The 19,940-nt window shown below is 40.8% G+C and overlaps 1 protein-coding gene across 6 annotated transcripts in view; it reads left to right on the forward strand.

Annotated features, from left to right (window-relative positions):
* Positions 1 to 19,940, forward strand: part of SH3KBP1 (SH3 domain containing kinase binding protein 1) — a 234,075-nt gene that overhangs the window by 188,008 nt on the left and 26,127 nt on the right. For all 6 annotated transcript variants that reach the window (XR_005826170.1, XM_040582562.1, XM_040582564.1 and 3 more), the window contains 3 exons: positions 9,634 to 9,735; positions 13,779 to 13,830; positions 17,682 to 17,762. Coding sequence is in view for 5 of the 6 variants with exons in the window: in XM_040582562.1 (XP_040438496.1) it covers positions 9,634 to 9,735; positions 13,779 to 13,830; positions 17,682 to 17,762 (235 nt within the window). In the remaining variant the exon portion in view is untranslated. The remainder of the gene's footprint in view (positions 1 to 9,633; positions 9,736 to 13,778; positions 13,831 to 17,681; positions 17,763 to 19,940) is intronic.

Below are 19,940 nucleotides of genomic sequence, written 5' to 3' on the forward strand. Positions count from 1 at the left end.
TATGAGAATTTATGAGAATTTAGAGAAGACTCTAAAATTGATTATTTTCTGACTTCTAAAATAAAATTGGATTTTGACAATATGTCTTGGTTTCAGCATTGTGATACTGAATATAGTAAGAAATTTTAAAGAAATATTCTTGAATATTATTAAACTGCTTTTTTCACCCAGCTTTAACATGATGTTGTTTCCCCACAATGACAAGGATGTATTAATGAAGACCTGATGCAGTGTGAGGTCAGGTTTAGTTTATTTCATTTCAAAGTTACTAAAATAATGCAGATTTTTTACACCTGACCATATTTAAATCAAGGCAGTTATTCAATAACACGGAAAAAAAAAAAAGAAGGTAGAAATTTCCCTACACATTATTGGTTTTGCTCAGTGTTGTCATGCACCAGTTTTAAAAATCACAGAGCCTGTCCTGTGGCCTTCTTCAGCATTTGTGAGAGTTGGGACCTCTTGACCCCAGTGCTGAAGTCAAGCCCAGAGGCAGGCAGCACTGCTGCCCCACGGGTGCTCTGCATGGGTGAGCTGAACAACAGAGTGCTTGTCCTTCAGGTTTATCTTTCTATGAGGCCTTAAATCATCAAATTCAGAAGCCTTTATATATTGCATATATCTCTGTGTGTATGGATGATGTCCTGAAAAGTGCTATGGACACATTTGTTCACATTAAAGTTGGTTTGGTTTTCTTCAGATTATGAGGTTGGCTATCAGTTATAGAAAGACTCTAGAGAGGTGTTTACAAGAAGGTTGTAGTAATTTAACGTGTGGCTCCAGCATAGCAGAGCAAACATGTGAAAGCTGTCAGTGCAAGTGTAAGAGGTCTTCATTGCTTTCTGAATAATGCAATTTCACCAGCTCAACATTCTTCTTGATAAGAACCAACTTTACAAGGCAGAAGGAAAGCAGACATTTGATGAATACAACTGCCAACTGCTGGGACTTTTTTTTAAAAAAAAAAATCATGCAAGGAACTATGTATTCTAGTGGAGATTTCTGTGAAACTGTGGTATCCTACCATGAAAATTTCATTTTTTCAAACCCTGCAGTGTTGTGGCATATCTCAATACTCTGAATAGTCTGAACTTTTACTTTGTAAGTTTAGCTTGCCAATTGTATATTTTAAGCTTAGTTATCTGTAAATCTTAAATTAAAAAGATAATTCTTGTAGGCTAGTTTTTTAGAAGGTCTCCATAAATGGTGACTATGCATGCAAGTACATCTACTGGCATGAGCAGAAAACTTGTTATCTGAGCACTCCAAGAGTACACATACCACAGTACATGCTTTGCAGTCACCCTTTCTGAGGACCTGCTTGTTCTTGGCATTGCTTTCTGTCCTAGTTATAATGATGACATCTGTACGATGCGTTTCTGTATCAAAAACTTTTAATCAGAAAAGCTGAAAATTGAACAGTTATGGGTTGATGTCTAAACCATGGCTTCATATTTTAATGGTGTTACAAAGTAGCAGCGTGTTCAGAGGACCAGCCTGCACAGCAGTCAGCTTCTTCAGAAAAACAGAAGTCCTATTTACAGATGAGAAGACTGGCCTTTTTCAGATTTGTTTCTTCAAGGTTTTACACAGCTGCAGTTGCAGTCATGGATAGGACGGAAAATAAATACGTGGGTTGTTATTTGGTTTGGGGCCTTGACGAATAGGAAAAACCTCTCATTTACCAACAAAAGCTTTCCCCTTTGCTAGGGGCAGCTTGAAAGGTGGGTTAGGCAGGGGAGTGATGAATGTGGGCCATGGCACTCCATGAAATGGTCAGTCTTTCCAAAGGTAGCAAGAGACAAGGGAGCAGGTGCTGCCTTGAAGGCCTGGTTGCTTTGGAGAAAAGATGAGAAGCATTTTTGCTCCTAAAGTAAATGGCTGAAGCAGTGGATACCTTCCTGGCTGTAAAACTGTTTCTGCATCTCTTGCAACCCTTCATTGTGTCCCTTGTGCTGCCAGCTGTGGTAGTGCTGTACTTCATGGAGTGGCTGAATAGTTATTTAGGGAGTCCCTACCAGCCTTGCTCAGATGTGCTCAGGTTTCTATATATTTTAGTAAAGCTGCAAAAATCGTTCAGCTATTAGTAGGTACCCAGTGAGTATCATCTAAAGTGCATTTGCAGCCAGCTTCAGTGATTATCTAGATAAAAATCCAGCGGGCTTCTGAACACAGGCAAGAGAAAAAATGTTATGACAACTGAACAGAGAACAGAGTAGCTACTGGTTTTTATTCAAGTGATTAAGAACAGTCTCATAGCACATAGTAACTCTCCTGTAAGTGGCTTGAAGGAAAATAAAGAAAAAAAAGTAAAACGATGCATAGTAGTTGGAAGAAAATGTAGATGGGCATGTCTGACATTTAAATTATAGTAATCTTGTATGCTCTATTGACACCTAGCAAAATAACGAAAAAAAATCCATATCATGAGTTTTTATTATAAATATGTTCACAACCAGAAATGCTGCTTTTCCGTTTTCTGAGAAAGCGTTGGTTGCCTTTGTGATCCTTTCATCCAGCTCAGGCCTAGAGCACAAGCAGCAGCAGCAGCTAGAAATAAACCCATCTGTAATAACCAAACCTGGTGTTTGAGAGAGTGCTCTATGTGCAATAAAAACCCTTCTTTCTTTGGGGTATATGAAACTCCTGCCTGCTTGAAGCAGAGGGAGAGGCTGTGAAGCTGTAAGCATTTCCAGGAGGGAGAGTTCAGTCATGTTTGTGTGGCAGGGAAATCTGTCACTGTCAGGCTCCTAGCTGGGACACGGCTTGGCATGAGAGGGATGTGTCACCTACCGGGTATGAACTTGTGTCTTTTAATTTCATGGTCTTGAACGTGGCATCAGCTAGTAAAGTGGAGATCAAGCTATCTGGGGACTGACAGCTCTGCTTTATCAACCTCTGTCGTCATTTCTTTTACCACCAAAGAAACCCAGCGGTGGTGTTTGACTGAAGGGAAATCTGTATTCTTGTCTTGCAACCGGTTGTACTCCTGCACTGGGAAGATGGCTAGGGCTAGCGTCTTGTCAGCTGCCTAGGTACAGCTGCTTCTGTAAGTCAGTGGAGTATTTGTAAGCCTACACAGTACAGGGCAGCTTACGCTGGGGCTTTTTGTTCAATCTCCACCAGCTTCTGCTTTTATATGGCTGGATAGAGAGCACCAGGAGAAGGAACTGCACAGTGTTTGTTCTAATACAAGAGCAGTAGTTTTGCTGCTAGGCAAAACTGTTAATATAGGATACTCTGTGTGTAAGAGACCAAGCAATGTTGGGATTCTTTCACCCAGAAGTGGAGGAAGCATGATCTCTGTGTTTTATGGCTTTTCTTAGTGAGTAAGAGAATGGCTACAAGGTCTCTGCAGTTGCTGGAAGGAGACAGGCATGATCCTATGCGGTCAACCCTACTTATGTATTTCACTATGTTTCACTTACATTCAGTAACAGTATGAAGAATCTGGTGCTCCAAATGGAAACTTTCCTTGCCTGTATGTTAAAATATATTTGCATGGCTTTTGTCTGGTCTCTTTAGTATGCATTTCTTTCCCTGCCCCCCCCCCCCGCTCTTTTAGTCGCCACAGACCTAAGTTTCAGAGTGGAGCTGTGTCCATATCTTTCTTATCTTATCGTTGGTTTGGAGCTTGTATTTTGTTTTATTCTTTTCTGTTGTTTTGATGTTCCCTTCTGCATCCGTTTTCTCCAGATAATTCCCTCTTACAGGTTTCTTCCCAGCTTGCATGTCTCACTTATAATTACATGAAGGATAGCTCCCTCCCTCTTTCTTCATGTCAAGAAGAGGACTGGTGTTTTTTAATTCACCTGTGTCTATTGTTAAAATTGTTAGCAACACGTTGATGAGCTAGTTGTAGTCTGGTTTTCTGGTAGTTGCCATTTCTCCCACATTCGCCCTTTCCTCTTGCAATGTTTTTCTGACTTATGTAAGAATTCCAGCTCAGATTTGACATTTTTAGTAATTGTATTTTGTGTAATATTTATTTATTGTAAAGTTTAAAAATCCCTCCTCAAAAATTGCCCAGCACCTCTGTCTTTCTCATCACTGTGTTTTGTCCAATTCTTTACCTTAATAATTATTACAAAATGAATGTTGCTAATAAATCCAGTGTACTGAGTTTATTATCACTTATTTGGGATCTGCTGAGCTTGGAATTAGAATGGATGTTGCTTCTGCCATAGGAGAGCTTTTCAATCCTTCTTTCATTTTGCCTCTCCTACCTCCCTTTACTTTGTTCTCTGAAAAGTCGTTTGAATTCATCAGGGACAAGATTTTGGAACAAAACAACTGGGCAGGGCCAGGAGCAATGGTGGCCAAGCCCCCCGACAGGTATGGAAGAAGCCCTTGGGGGGGAGCACCAGTGACCGGGGTGGGCAAACAAGGTGTGGTGCAGCCCTTCGGGTGTCAGGGAGGGCAGGGTGGGCACCGAACCCTGCCGGCTCGGCTGGTGAGCACTGGTATCCACTCGGCAGAAAGCCCTGGCACCCACCCTGGCAGACGCAGTGCCCGGGCAGAGCACCAGTGGGCACGCCGCCACCCGGGCTGCAGGCTGTGCCCTGCTCTTAGGCCGGCAGGGGACAGCGGCAGTGCGCACCCCCGGGGGGCACTCCTCTGCTTACTCTGGGAGGAGGCGAGTTAGCTGAGGAGTGTCAGGGAGTGGGAGAGAGACTATTGGAATTGCACCCTGCCTTCCCTGAGGCAGGCCCGACGGGCAGACGGGACGGGACGCGTGGTACAGAGGATTCCCTCTCCTCTCTCTGCCTGGCTGAACACAGTGACTCAAGGGACAGGGGCAATGGTGGCCAGCTCCTGCCCGGCGCAGCAGGTTGTCTCCTCTGTGGCCACCACACCTGCCCAGGTGCCCGTGCATAGCAGGTACGAGGCTCTGCGAGTGGAACTGAACAACAATGAGGATGATGGTTCATCTGGCGTGAAGGTGGTGTTGCCGAGGTTAAGTTGGCCTGTGCCCTGCATCAAAACTGCTCCCATAAAGAAAAAAAGACGGGTCATTGTCATAGGAGACTCTCTCCTGAGGGGAACAGAAGGCCCGACACGCAGAGCGGACCCACTCCTTAGGGAAGGTGCTGCCTCCCTGGGGCCTGGGTTAAAGACGCGAGGAGAAAGCTGCCCGCCCCGGTACGGCCCTCAGGTTATTGCCCATTGCTGGTTTTTCAGGTAGGCAGCGATGAAGTTGCAACAAGAAGTCCGAGGGCAACCAAGGGACACTCCAGGGCCTTGGGACGACTGGTTAAGGGATCAGGAGCACGAGCAGTGCTCTCCTGGATCCTTCCAGGTGCAGGGAGCCATGAGGGAAGCCGCAGGAAGAGCCAGCAGATCCACACCTGGCTGCGAGCCTGGTGTCGCCGGCAGAATTTTGTGTTGTTTGATCCTGGGTCAGTTTGCACGGCAGCAGCCCCGCTGGCAACAGGCGGAGTACACCTGTCTCAAAGGGGGAAAAGGGTCTTTGCACAGGAGTTGGCAGGGCTGTCTCAGTGGAGGAAGGTACTGGACTAGCTTTTCTTAATGTTCATAGGCAGCCACATTGTTTTAATCATGTTGCCTTGATTGTGCTTCATAGCTCTGCCATTTGTTAGTACTTGAGGCAGCTTGTGCAGCTGTAACTCAGGTATTCTTGTATGGTGGTCTGTCTTATGATGAAGGCATAACTGCTGCCAGCATCGTATATGGGCTTTCAGAGGTTGCTGAGGAACAGCATGCCTGCAGTTGTGGATGACAGGAAGGTACCACCACTGAGTTTCTTCACCAGATCTCATCTGTAACTTTTAATTTCAGAGATCTTTCTACCTTTTTGCTCAGTGACACAGAAGCCTCCTCTGGCAAATAAAGTAAATGAGAAAATTCAAGAGAAATTGCCTAAAAATTTATTTAATGTATGATAATCCAACATGGTGATTGGCTGCATAAGCCTGAGCCACAAGCTGGAGAGAAGAAAAAAGCAAACCTGCAGCTGTTTGGGATTAATGAACATGTAACACAAACAGCATCTTCATGAAAACAAATGAGCTTTTAAAAAAACATTGGATACAAAATTCATGTGTGTTAATAAAAAGAAGTAGGAGTGAGATTTGTGTTTCCTAAGTGCATAAAAAAATCTGACCCAAAAGGAGTGTATGTGATGTCGTGTGTTGTTTAGTCAGGATTATTAGCTCTCACTAAGCTGTGCCATCAGTTGAAGCACAAGCTTTTCATCTTTGGATACTTGAATTATTCTTAATACTTTTCAAAATCTAAATTGGGTCATAAGTGTTTTGGCAATTTCAGATTAGTAGTGTAGGGGGTGGAGGGCATTATAAAACACACCATGTGATAGAACAGTTGAATGCACTGATTACTAGGCTGCGTGAGTAGATAGAGCCAAGTGGGAGGGCGCCTGCCTTCACATCAGGAATGAGGGGTGCTGGCTGTGCAGTAAGAATAATATCCTGCACAGTGCCTGCCCGTGCCATGCATGACTAGCTGATTATCTTGGTTCTTCGTGGAGCCCTGGATTCACTCCATGGATATTTTGAAAGCATCAGCTAGTCAAGAATCAGCCCTGTTCACTAACAAAGACGTGACAGTCTAACAGAGCTGGTAAATACCTCCTAAATAACTCGAGGAAGGTCCATTAAAGGTAAGTGTCCCTGGTGAAGGCCACCCTGCTAAAGAGTAGGGAGAATGCAGGAGAAAAGCACAGATTGAGCATGAGCGAAAACAACCAGAAAAAAGATGAAAGGATTGTTCAGTGCCTTCATTTATAGATCAGGAACAGATTACATTAGAGTAAAATACTGAGATGCAAGGAGGTAAAAAACCCCAAACACCTAAAACAGACATGATGCAAGAAAGCAGGCTATTTAGCTTGCGTTTTTAGTTAGCCCATGCTCTCTCTCAGGAGATGAGGTGGACTAAATAAGCTAAATAAAAAGCCTAGAGCAGAAAAATAACTAAAAAAAAACCCAACCCCAAAACATAAAAGCAATGATCTTTAATGCTAGTCTGTTTTCTCTCAAATATCATCCAATGTTTATGCATTGTAACTTACAGAAAAATACCAACAAGCACAGTCATCATGAACACTTATTTTTAAGACTTCTCTTAGTATTAAGTACACCTCATTAAGTTAACTTGCATTATTCTGTCATCCCTGTAGCAGCTGAAACAAATGATTTCATGGAAATGTAAATATAAGGCTATTTTGCATGCATGTATTATCATGCAGTCCTTTACTGCCCATTCACATTCAGTTTTTTTTTCAGTGGAGCCTCTCCCCTATTTAAACTACTGTTTACTTCTTCTAGACAAAGAAATACTCATTTCCTCTTACTTTTTCCACTCTGTACTTTTATAGTGCGCAGATGCTTTCTAAGCATTTGTCTTCAAAAGTTCTAAATTGTGAGGGCATGCTATGATTGTTACCGGGTAGATGATGAAATTAAGATCAGAGTGGCTGTATTTTAAAGTCTTTGTGCGCATTTTGGATACTCATCTTGGAAAAAAACCTGCCAGATCTGTCTTTTAATGAATATTTAGCATTCTGTTCCCCTATACACATGGCTACAACAGTGACTGATTTGAGCATGTGACTTTTTTAACCATAGAGCTCCACATGAGCTCCACAACAGGTATACCTTTACAACCAAATTGTGTAGATAAATAGTGTTAAGACATGCAGTTCCACTTGGTGTTTCTAAAGCTATTTTCTCACACCACAAGAACACAAGAATGTTAAGATTCTAGACCCCTTGATCCAGTTCTGTTTCTGGAGAGACGTTACCTCATAGCATATATGAGGCTTGTATTTGGCTTATTTCATTTGCTTCTGCCCAATTTTTCTAGCATTGTTCCCTGTGAAAATGTATTAGTGCATGTTGCTGCCTCTTCCTTTTTCCTGAACTACCTCTGCCTGCTCTTGCCTACTTTTATTATATCCATACCCCTCTGTTCCTTCTTGTCCCTATATTATGGTGTTCCAGATGTGCAGCTTTTTTGCTCTCTCTCACTTCACTGAGAAGCAAGAACAGACAGGTGATTGTGATGAGCCAGCTTTATACATTATCACACTTTTTTTCCAGAGCCCAGATAAAGTTTTTGCAGGGAAAGAACTACTCAGTTTCTGCAGCAATGAGGGATGGAGAATCCCCACCGCAGGATGACCTGGAACAGTGACCATGCCCCAAGCTAAAACTGTTAGACCTGCATCAGTACCACTGAGTACTCAGAGAACACAGCTGCTAAATTTCAGTTGATCTCTTCTGAACAGTGGTGAACTGTGATTTTTTGAAAGACAAAAGTACTTCATTAAATCTGGGAGAGTTTCCACAGGGCTGGTTTAGAAATGTTAGAGTAGGAACATGCAACATGTTGAACTCTGGAGCAGTTCCAGTGTGCCTTTGCAACCAAGACAGCTGGGTATACCTGGCAGGTGCAGACAGTTTGGTCAGTCCACATCTGTGGCTGTGGAAACAGTGATGCTGCAGCAATTGCTTAAAGCTGATGTTGCCAGAAGATGTGGGATCCAACCTGTAAACCCAAGCAGGTTTAGCCCTGGCTGTCATAGAATGGGAGGAGGATCCCCGCTGAGTTTTGTTGTGTCCAGCCCATGAACCGTTTGTGGGATTTCCCTTTCCCACAAGTCTCAGGTGTGTAATATTTGTAAATGTGGCTATGAGCCACATGAAGATTTAGGGCTACTGCTCCAGAGGATGGAAAGATTGGCCTGCCTGGTGCTTAGTCAACTGCAAAAATTGGCTGAAATGGTTTTAAGACTGAGCAGACAATGGGTGACACTCCCATAATTATGTTTTGGAAAACCGCTGAATTGGTTTGGCTACAGCTTTCAGTGAATGAAGAAAAATGTGGAAAATCTCAACTGGAAGCTTTCTCTTTAGCAAACACAAAAATAATGAACATGGAGCTTACTGTCCAGGACTTAAGGAGCAATTTTAACCTGTTCTAAAATGTCTGTGGCTTCTGTTACAATTATTGTTCATTACCAAAATAGCTGTACTATTTTTTCCATTGTTTAGAATCACTGATACAGTAGCTTACTTACTGTGAGCGTTTAGCTGTACATTGTTTTGCTACACACTCTGCATTGTGGTGCTCCAAACTGCTGCAGAAAAAGGTGATGCTTGTTATTGTTCGGGTGTATAATGCATTTTTAATTGGACTGTGATGAAATTTAGTAATTCTAATGTGTCAAACTTTTTATTTCCCAAAGTATGGGAAATAAAGAAGCTTTTTTACCTTCTGGAATGTATGATGTTTAATTAAGTTACTGTCTTTCTGTAAAATGAAGTCAGAGAGAAGTAATATCATATGTGCTCAAAATGCTTACAGGTTTAATAGGTCAAATTATTAAATAGTGCTTTGCTTTAGACACAGACAACCTTTTGAACTTGTACAGAATTTTTATTGTTCTTTCCTAGCTGCTCCACATGATAATGTAATGCGGGATGATTACTGAAGTTTTTATCTGGTAGATTACCCAGTTAACCTGGCACTCCAGTAAATTGTCATGTTCTGGCAAAAAGGCAGGACATTATGCAAAAGAGCACTTCAGCACACAGATCTGCTCAGTACACAAGCACATTGTGGTTTTCTTTTTATTTTACTGTTTTGTAGGATTGCATTGATGTGGGTTGGTGGGAAGGAGAACTTAATGGCAGACGAGGTGTATTTCCAGATAACTTTGTCAAGCTTCTTCCTTCTGATTTTGAAAAAGAGGTAAGCAATATATTTTATTATTTTTGCTTTAGAATACAGAATGAAAGTGGAGTTGAAAGAAATTCTCTTTCAGATACATGAGTTTGATAAAGTTTTACTTCTAACTTAATAACAAAAAAACTTTAAAGGAAACAAATACTGGGTTTAAAAGCATCCATGAAGACAATGTGTGACACTCAAAGTCACATTATGGAGTTTCTTTGAAAGATTTTATTGGCTTATCCAGTCAGTCTGACTCCACTACATTGCTCTGAAAGCCTTCTGTCCTGTGTCCTAAGTTTGAGAGAGGTCCCACGGTAATTTGCTGAGTCAGATGAGGCAGTGATGACCGGAATTGTTAACTCCTCTCCGTTGTTTTTCTGGTGGAATATGGAAAGTTTTCTGGTGAAACATGAAAAGTTAGCGTACCACCTGCATGCTGATTGACAACAGTCAAGCACTGTTCCAGAATGAAACGAGTGAAATTTTAACTGTGAAATTCGAAAGACAACAGTAAGCTTTTGGTATCTCATAGGCATGTTTCTTTATCTCTCTCAGAATTATTAAAAAAGAAGGTATAAAATCTATGCAAAAGGTTTTTCACCTTCTGTTTATTTGAAAGAGAAGGTGTTGTTGTTTGCCAAACAATACTTAGAAATCCTGCGGCTTCCTGGAATAAAGTAATGGATTACTTCACCCAAAAGTCCATTCCATTTTCAGGAACTTTTTCATTCATTGGTGGGGTATTACAAGCTTGCAGTCAGACTTTTGATGAGTGTTTCACAGTGACAGTGTAAGCCACCTGTGATAAAACCGAGACTTACTGACAGTCAGCTTCAATCTTTGGCAATAAAACTAGATGCTGGAGGCAAAAATTAAATACTTGGAAAGCTTAATAAAGCAACTATTAACTCATAGAAGTTAACATGGTAATTATTGAAAATGAAGGTAGAAAGGACAGCAGAAACTGTGGGAGATGAAAATACAGTTCCATAGCAGAGTGAATATCCTGGCCTTAGGCCTAACAATAAAAGAAGGTGATTTCCAGAAGAGGCAAAAATCATAAATCTTAAGACATCATGAGCCTATTATAGAAGAAAAAAAATACCTTTACTCTTACCAACTTTTTTTTGTGGTGAAATTTATTCAGTCTTTTTCAACTTACAAATTATGTGTCTTTAAGTGTTCTTTAGAGTACAATGAATAGAACTTGCAAAATAAATTAAATATTCAGACATTTAGAAATTGCAGCTAGGTTTGCTATAAATGTGGAGAATAAAATGTTATTAATTTTTAAAATGGCACAGATCTGGCAACATGAATAAGTAACTAGTGGGACTACAGACTGTCAGACTTTGCTTGAATCAGTACAAAAAGGGAAGGAAATAGATACTTTTTGAGTGGTTTTGTCAGGTATTTTCTGATGATCCAGAAACCCTGGATTCCATCCCATGGCCTGAAAGCATTTGTTGCAGTAATACTTCTGCTTGTTGAACAAAAGCTTAGGACCTTTTTCCATGTCCTTGTTCAGTCCCCAGTTTTCCAGTCCTGATCCTTTTCCACACATGGCTGTTTGTCCCAGGCCTTTTCTATTCACTGCCTTGTCCCAGTCTCCACCTTTCAGGTGGTCTCGATTACAGGATTTTCCCCTGAGCTCGCTACCCGAGTCTAAATAATCGTCTGGATTTATTTTCTATCCCTACACAAAATTTCTTTATCCATCTTGTTTTCCTCTCCCCTCTCACTCTTTGTCCCTGCTCTGTATTTCTGTTCTCTTCTTGCCCAACCAATCCTGGTTTCCTTTCTGTTGGCTTAATTTCTAATCTGTCTCCATCTCCTCCTCTGTTACCTCATCCGGCCACAGACCCTTGTAATTCCTCCTTCCTTCTCCATGTTTCCCTCAGCACTCTTAACTTCCCCCTCACGCTACTTCCTTTCTGAATTTGCCTTTTTGAAACAATGTATTTCCCTCATCAGCTTCCAGTTAAAGCCACTTTGTCTAATGAACCATAGGATCCTTTCTCCTTCGTGTTTATCTAGATTAGTGGTTTCGTTTTAATCAGGAGTGGCATCTCTAGTGAATCTCTCACTTGTCCGTCTGCACTTGCTATGCTTTGGTTTGCCTTGAAAACAGGTCTCAGGGGACATGAGCGAGACTCCTTTCAGATGAGAACTAAGCCAAAAGATGTGCTAAAGGAGTGCACCTCCTATATTCCAACTGCTGACGTATGGACAGTCAACGGGATCAGACTCACATCGCTCCAGAATAAGACCCCAAATGTGTATATTGTACTGTTGGATCCTCAGCACCAACTGTTTCACTCTGCAGCCATTATCAACCAAACTCCCAATTGCTATCCCAAGACATCCATTGTCCCTGTCTTCTTTCCTTCCCACATTTTCTGCACTTTTCTGCATTTAAACCTTAAAATGTGTTGCCTAAATTCTTGCAGAAGTGTCTCTGACAGTATAAAGGACTCCCTGTTCATGGACAGTGGCCCATGGCAGCCAGGCTAGAGAAGACCATTCTGAGCTCCATTCTTGGCCACAGCCTTCTCAGGTTGATGACAACAGATGGACTGGATAGGATAAGGTGGTAGGAGGTGGTAGGCTGCAACCTGAGGCTTGTAAGATGGCAACTTCAGAGATTTAAGCCGTTAGGCTTACTCAGCCTGGGCAAAACTGGTAACTTTTTTTCTCCAGAGATGAAAATGTTTGCTAGATTTGAGAGAGATCCCCAGGAAAGGTGAGTGGCAAGGGCTCAGCCATCACAGAAAACCTGTTCCCTGTCAATGTTCAGGCCAAGACTTGAGAGATCTAGGGCAGAAGCTGAACTAATTACTGCAAGTGAGCAAAACAATTGATCTTTCTTGAAAGTAAGTGAGCCATTTGGCAGGTATGTAGAAAATAATGGGAAGGGTGTGTGTCAACATGAGTTTGATAGAAAATACCAACCTAAATGGTTGGTCAATGTTTGGCAAAGCTATGCATATCTGGAAACATCATCTTACAGATAGTTCCACAAGACAATTTAGTGTTGCATAGGTGGTGATGTAGTGACAGTGATTGTGATCCATGTGCAGGAAAGGAAGTAAGTTTCCTCCTCAGAAAAAAAGGATGGATATAGGAAGAAAAAAATTAATACTTAGGCTTTATTCTTAATAATTCTGATTTCCCCCCCCCCCCCCTTTTTTTTTTTTTTTCTTAAGAGTGAGAGTTAAGGTATATCATTTCATCTGACGTGGTGCTCCATTTGGTTTTCTGTTCATTCCAGGATATATACGCATACCAATATGGTCTGTGTGCATACACACACATCAACACAGAAGAAAAGCTACTCCTGCCCTAGCCTGAAGGTCAAGAGAAATGGTTCTGGCACTGATTTGGTGGTCGTGTTTCTCGGCCATACCATTGGCAGATCTATTAGGAAAAAGGTCATAACAGAGACAGTAGAAGTAAAAAGTACATATTGGTTGGAGAAATTTATTTCATTTCACCAAACAGCTTTATTTAGGCTGTTTTAAAATTTTTAATTTTTAAAATTAAATTAAAATTTTAATAATTGTCTTTCACAACTGGACCTATAAATATATCATAGTGAGTGAATAAAATGTAACCTTTGCAGCATTTCCTGTGTTACGCATTTTTGCCCTATTTGTGAGTCTGCAAAAACACACTTCAGGTTTTGCCATGCCTGTCTGGGTCTTTGTGTTTGTTTTTTTCCCAAAATGGGCTGGAATATTTACAAGATTGAATTCTAAATAAATAGGTTTCTTCAGTGAACCAAAGGTCATGTATTTATTTCTCTAATCTTAAGGCACATAAGCTGGACTTTTTTCCCCTCAGCAGGACATTTTAGTTGTGAAAGTAGAAATATGTCATTTTATTTGTCAAGGCTATTTTCTCTCTTCAGATTCATTTCAGTGAAGATACAGAAGACACATCTGTAGTCTAAGACTTGTAATTATTAATAATAAGCAATGTATGATTAATTCCAGCCTTTGTATGGTTGAGATTTACAGGCATTTTGAAGCAATCTGTTTTCTTCTGTTATTACATTTTAGAGACCGAAGAAACCACCGCCTCCATCAGCTCCTGTCATCAAACAAGGATCGGGTAAGGTGCAGCTGATTTTTGTACAGCACATGTCAGTAAGCACATCTCAATTTAAATTAAGTGTATTCAAATTTATATAGAATTCATCTGTATCAAAATTGATAAGCAGAAGGTGTCTAGACAACAACTAATAAATCAGAATCAAACTGAAAAAAGATGATAACCCCGAAAGACTGTGGTGTGCTTTTTAAATATATTGGAGGCAACCATCTGCACCATTTTAAAATAACGTAATTTGCCCCTTAAACATGTTTAGTCAGAGAGAGCATGATACTTCAGGTTTTGAAAGTTCTTTGGTTCTGTTCCTTGACTGAAGTTGGTTGTGTGCAAGTCTTTGCAGCCTAGAGCTAGTATGCTGGAATCTTATAATACCTGCAGGAGGAAACTGCCTTCGCTTTACACCTACAGATCTGGGTTTCTTCTAGAGATAAAAAGCTTTTTTGCATATCTGTAATATAGTGTCATAGACCTTGGCTGTAATGCAATGGCCCCATCTGAGTTGCAGTCTAAAACTTACAGATCTGCATGAATGTTAGAGCTGGCTGTCTCCAGGTTCTGTGCCATAGTTAGATTCTTGCTTTTCAATACTTTATAGCCATAAGTATTAAATGAGTTATCCTGAATCTGGTTATGTAGATAATGGTGTTGCAAATATATTAAGGGGCTGGTTATATTTTCCAAACAGATGAGTGCTAGCAAAGCTAGTTTTGGAATATTTTAAACTGAATTGTTTATAAATACCGAGAGCTGAAACCACTTTTATTTGTAGTTTTAAAATAACCTCTCAATACAAATTTTCAGAAGTGCCTGCATGAATTATTTTTTCTGTGAAACTTAGAAACAGTTATAATATCTATGCATTTGACAGTTCTGACCTCAGAAACCAAATTCCAGTTCCATTCATGTAAAATCACAAATCACAAGGCATGGGATGCTCTCAGAGTTTTCATTTGTGTTACATTTGTGGTGGAGACTTAACAATGGCTGGAACTCATTAATCCTTCAACTCCGGTTGGTTTGTTAGAATTCTGCAGCAGCACTACTGCTTCCCCCACTGCTGGCACACATTAAAAAACCAAAACTAACACATCCAATCTAGCCATATCATTTTTCTTGTCACTGTGGTCTGTTCCAGCTTTCAATGCTTTAAAAAGTAAATTTCCCTCCCTATAGTCTTGATCTATTAATAGAAGTTACACCAGTGTACAATTCACTGTGAATCAATAAGCTATAATTTAGCTAGTTTGAATTTGTCAAGCAGTTCTTTCACTACAGAATCATGACTATAAATATTTGGTTTGCTTATTGACACCCATGGCTTATTCTTCACTCTGTCTTGAGACTCCTAAAAAACTAAATCTGATTTTAAGATCAGTAGCAGTGTCCAGAGAGAGCAGTATAACTTTGCCATCTAGTGGTGGTTGCATATTAGCGATATCGTGGTGACAACTCACATTACAGTCTGACACATTTCAGAAAAGCTCTATAAAACATTGTATTTCTTTCAATTTATACACCTATAATTAGAGAATACTACTTCTAATATGTTTTTACCTGTTTACATCCAGCGCATTAGATCTGTCACCATAGCAGGATAATGTGCCCATTTTCAGAAGGAAAAATGGATGCTTAAAGGATGCAGATGATTTGATTAAGGCCATCTAAGTCTATGGCAAAGCCAAGACTATTGCTATTCTTTGTTTTCATAATCAGTCTTTGACAAGTCCTGGCTGACTATGCACAAGAGTTTCTTCTGATATGTATTTAGAGATGAAAATCATCCTATGTTTATTACCATCCTAACATATTCTACTTTGACAAATTATCACTTTACCAAGGTGACACTGTATTTTACCACATCCCCATGTCCAGCCTTACTGTTGATAGTAGGCAACAACTTCCAGTAATGTTTCTGCATATTTAACCAGTCATAGTGTGATGAATAAGTTGAGAACTGCCAGTTCAGCCTAAATAAATATCAGTGCCTTCTGATGCGGAGCATAAAATCGTAGCAGAGAACTAGAATTGGTCTTTGTACTACAAGTGGCACATATGTAAAGGAGGTGTCTACTTTGTATTATAGTGTGGCTGGAAGTTTGGCTGTATTTCCAAATTCTGTACAGCAGTAGACTGCCAGGGCCATCTGTGCTGGGCTACTTTAGAAAATAAGGTGAAAACTGGAGAACCAAAGTTGGGAGCACAAGTCCCTTACAGAATGATTAAAAAGCAGTAGGCATTGTACTGGGTGGCTGGGATGAGCAATGCACCTGCGTCTAGACCGAAGGGTGGGAACACGCTTCTGAGTCCCTCTGGGAGCTGCAGGGCACCAGAGCTTCCTTGCAGCTGACCGTCTCCTGGCGGCTAAGTCAGGATCATGATGCCTGCCTGGGCACTGATTAATTTGGGGGTCACAACCCAAGTAGGGAGTACACCTGAGCCTGGGAGCTTCTCAGTGATTGTAGGATCATTGGTTTAGACATGGCCAGAGAACATCTCTCTGTATGTTAGTCATGACTGTTAATCTTACTGTAATGAGGTATATAGACTTGTGTGTCTTTTTTTCTTGAACACGCTAGTACGTGCATGTTTATCAGTATGTTGACTTCTGCTTTGCATAACTTGTGTTTAGAAAGACTTTAATTGGTTTCTGGCAACAGTTTCTCCTCTCAGGAGTGAAGTATTTTTCATAGAATCACATAGGTTGGAAAAGACCTGTAAGATCATCAAATCCAACCATAAAATTCAGTATTATTTATTGACATAATAAGTGATACAAGTGTTGCCTGTCTGCCAGCACAGTTATATAAAGAAACAATGGCTGGTGATCACCACTGATGAGTACTGATTTCTTGGAACCAGCTGCAGAAAAGAGTTGTGACAGCACGTTCAGAAAATATAAATGTACTTGAGAACTGTATGTAACAGAATACATTGAAGCAAAAACTTGCCTTGTGTTCCCTGCCCTGCCTCTCTGCTTTTCTTGGATGTCATCTACTGTAATTTTTATTGAAATACTAATAGTGTAACCTAAAGTGGTTTTCAACACTGCTAAGTTGAAATGGCAATAGCACCTAGTAGTTAGCCAATGCAGTGAAGCCAATATTCAGTAAAGCATTTTGTATAGTATGGGGACTAGAAGATTGCATCTTGCACGTGCCAGGAAATTTTTGCAAAATCTTCCCATTGTTGGTGCCACAAGTTCCCATATTCCTTGTAGCAACAAAAGTCAGTATGTCAGGATCTCTAGTACAGAGGCAGAAGGCAGCACAGGCTTACACCTCCAGGCCAAAAGCTGTCAAATAAAATATGCAGAATACTGTCAGTACTACTATTTTCATCATTCTAATATGTGGAAGTGAACAGCTAGTACTAGAGGTGAAAAAGAGGGGAGTTTCAACTTAATATAAAATAAGCCCTGTATATTCATCTATATTAACTATTCTCTTGGCAGAAGTGCTCCATTAATTGATTTATTCCTAATGATTCTCTGCACTGTTGAATTGCTCTTCAGTTAAGTATGTCTACAATGGTAAAGGATCTGTCCACATTTAAAGATCTGTAGTTACTGAATTATTTTCTTTCCTTCACAGGATGGTCTGAAAGTGCTTATTCTTGTGACATGCATGCTTTGGAAACTATGAACTAGTCTGTCAAAACATAAACATCCAATTGCTTTTTTGCCATTATGGTGTAAGGAAATACTTGAAACTAGATTTATGTTCAGTTTTAGCAAGACACTTTCAAATTGAAGAGTGTAAAAAGCCTAAGAAATTGCAGAGTTAAATCGTACGTGGCCATACATGCTGTTTTCTTGCGTTGTTCAGAATTCCAAATTTTCCTTTCTTCGACAGGTACCACAGATCGAAAGCATGAAATCAAAAAGGTTCCTCCTGAAAGGCCAGAATGTCTTCCTAATCGAACAGAAGAAAAAGGTATGAAATGTGCTTTCCTGCCTGCTCTCAGCAGAGAGGCAGGGGAAATGGAACCGATGCACATCCTTATTTCCCAGTCTCTGTTTTCATTAAGTGTATTGTTTGGATGTTTATTTCCCAGTCGGATAGATCTGTGATGACAGGCATTTTGGAAAGGATTGCACTGTTGCTTTTGAACTAAATTCAGGATATTCAGTTGTACCAGTCCAGAGCTGTTAAATATTTGCAGCCTCAACTGAAGTCAAGGGGGGAGATAGGCTTTCCATGCATAAAATGCTGTCTCAAGCTCTGCACTTAGTAAAACCCAGGACCTTGATCAAGTAAGATACCCTAGATGAGTGTGTACTTTTTTCTTAACATCTGCATGCCTTAGTTCTCTAGTTAAAAGCAGGGTTGGTGGTTTCCCTGCGTCACTGTTGTGGGTTAGCCCCGGCTGGCAACCGGGCACCACACAGCTGCTGACTTACTTGCACCACAGTGGGATGGGGGGAGAGAATTGCAAGAGTAAAAGTGAGAAGACTCATGGGTTGAGATGAAGACAGTTTAATAGATAAGGGAAAGACCGCGCACACAAGCAAAGCAAGACAAGGAATTCATTCACCACTTCCCATGGGCAGGCAGGTGTTCAGCCATCCCCAGGGAAGCCGGGCTCCATCACGTGTAATGATTACTTGGGAACACAAACGCCATCACTGTGAATGCCCCCCCCCCCCCCTTCCTTCTTCTTCCCCCAGCTTATATATACTCAGCATGATATCCTATGGTATGGAATATCCCCCTGGCCAGCTCGAGGCAACTGTCCCAACTGTGTCCCCCTACAGCCTCCCATGCCCCTCCAGCCCTTTCACTGGCAGGGCTCGAGAAACTGAAAAGGCCTTGACCTAGTATAAACACTACCTAGCAACAACCAAAACCATCGGTGTGCTGTCAAGACCGTTTTCACACCAAATTCAAAACATACCACAGCACTGAAAAGAAAACCAACTCTATCCCAGCTGAAACCAGGGCAGTCACGGAGGGGTTTTGTGAAGATATAGTCATTAATGCTTATGAATCACCCCATTGTCATAGGCACAAAAGTCATAGGCAAGCCTGTGAAGAGATGAAAAAGTTCTGTCTTCAAAGCCAGGTTTGAACATTGCAAGAAATGGAGCACAGCACCACACAGAGCAGTGACGAGCAAATTAAACCTTTAATGGTTTCATTGTGTTCGTTGTGCGTTCTGAAAAGTCTGGGGAGAATAGTTACATTGATTCTCTAATTTAAGATGGTGCCAAGTTTTATATGTTTAAGTGGACTATTAGATTGTACAGACAAGTTTATGGGATTTCTTAACTTTTAAGTATTTGAATTTGAAGTCTTTTAAAAGGCACATGTTTGTACATGACTAAATGTATAACATGCAGTTATAATTTCATGCCAGAACATTCAGACTTTGCACCAAGATCTGTTTCTGGATATGTGTCTTAGTGATCTGACAGGTGTTTTAGCCGTTTTATTTACGTATGTTTACTTTTGGTTATGTGCACTACTTCTTGTGGTTATCTTGCCAATAAAACCCTTTTCTTTCTATTTTTGCATTTGCAAAGCCAACTGTCAAAACAGTGGAGGAATTTTAAATAATGTTACTGTCCCAGAGTATAAATATCTGTAACTTTTCTAAATGTTGAAAGGAGGCCTTAGGAGTCATGCCTATGTTTCTGGAGTACCAGGGAGTGGCAGGAATCGTTCAGTGTGGTCTGGCAGTGGGGGTGGCACAGGAACATTCTTTGCCCTGTGTGTTGGTATGCTGCCTAGCCTGTCCCTCATGCATAGTTAAGGTTCTTGGACACTGACACAGTATAAATTGTCACGGGAGTAAGTGTGTAAAAATCACACAACACGCTGGAAAATCTTCAGTGTTACAGAGGACCTAATGATTGATTGCATCAACTGAAAGTGAACTGAAAAGGGGTCTATGCCTGCGAGCAACAGTCACTTGCTGGACTGTTCCAAATCCAATGTGGATTTTATTCCTGGTGATTTATTCCATGATCCTCTCAGACTGAAACCTAGAACCCATTAAGCAATACCCTGAAACACTCCCAATACCTCTTACATGCTTACGGAGGTGTAATATTCATGAGATACCATAGACAGTGTTGTCGATTGATGTGGGGTGTTGACACAGTAGGATTC

This window comes from Falco naumanni, chromosome 2, assembly GCF_017639655.2.
Source record: "Falco naumanni isolate bFalNau1 chromosome 2, bFalNau1.pat, whole genome shotgun sequence".
In the NCBI taxonomy this organism is placed as follows: domain Eukaryota; kingdom Metazoa; phylum Chordata; class Aves; order Falconiformes; family Falconidae; genus Falco; species Falco naumanni.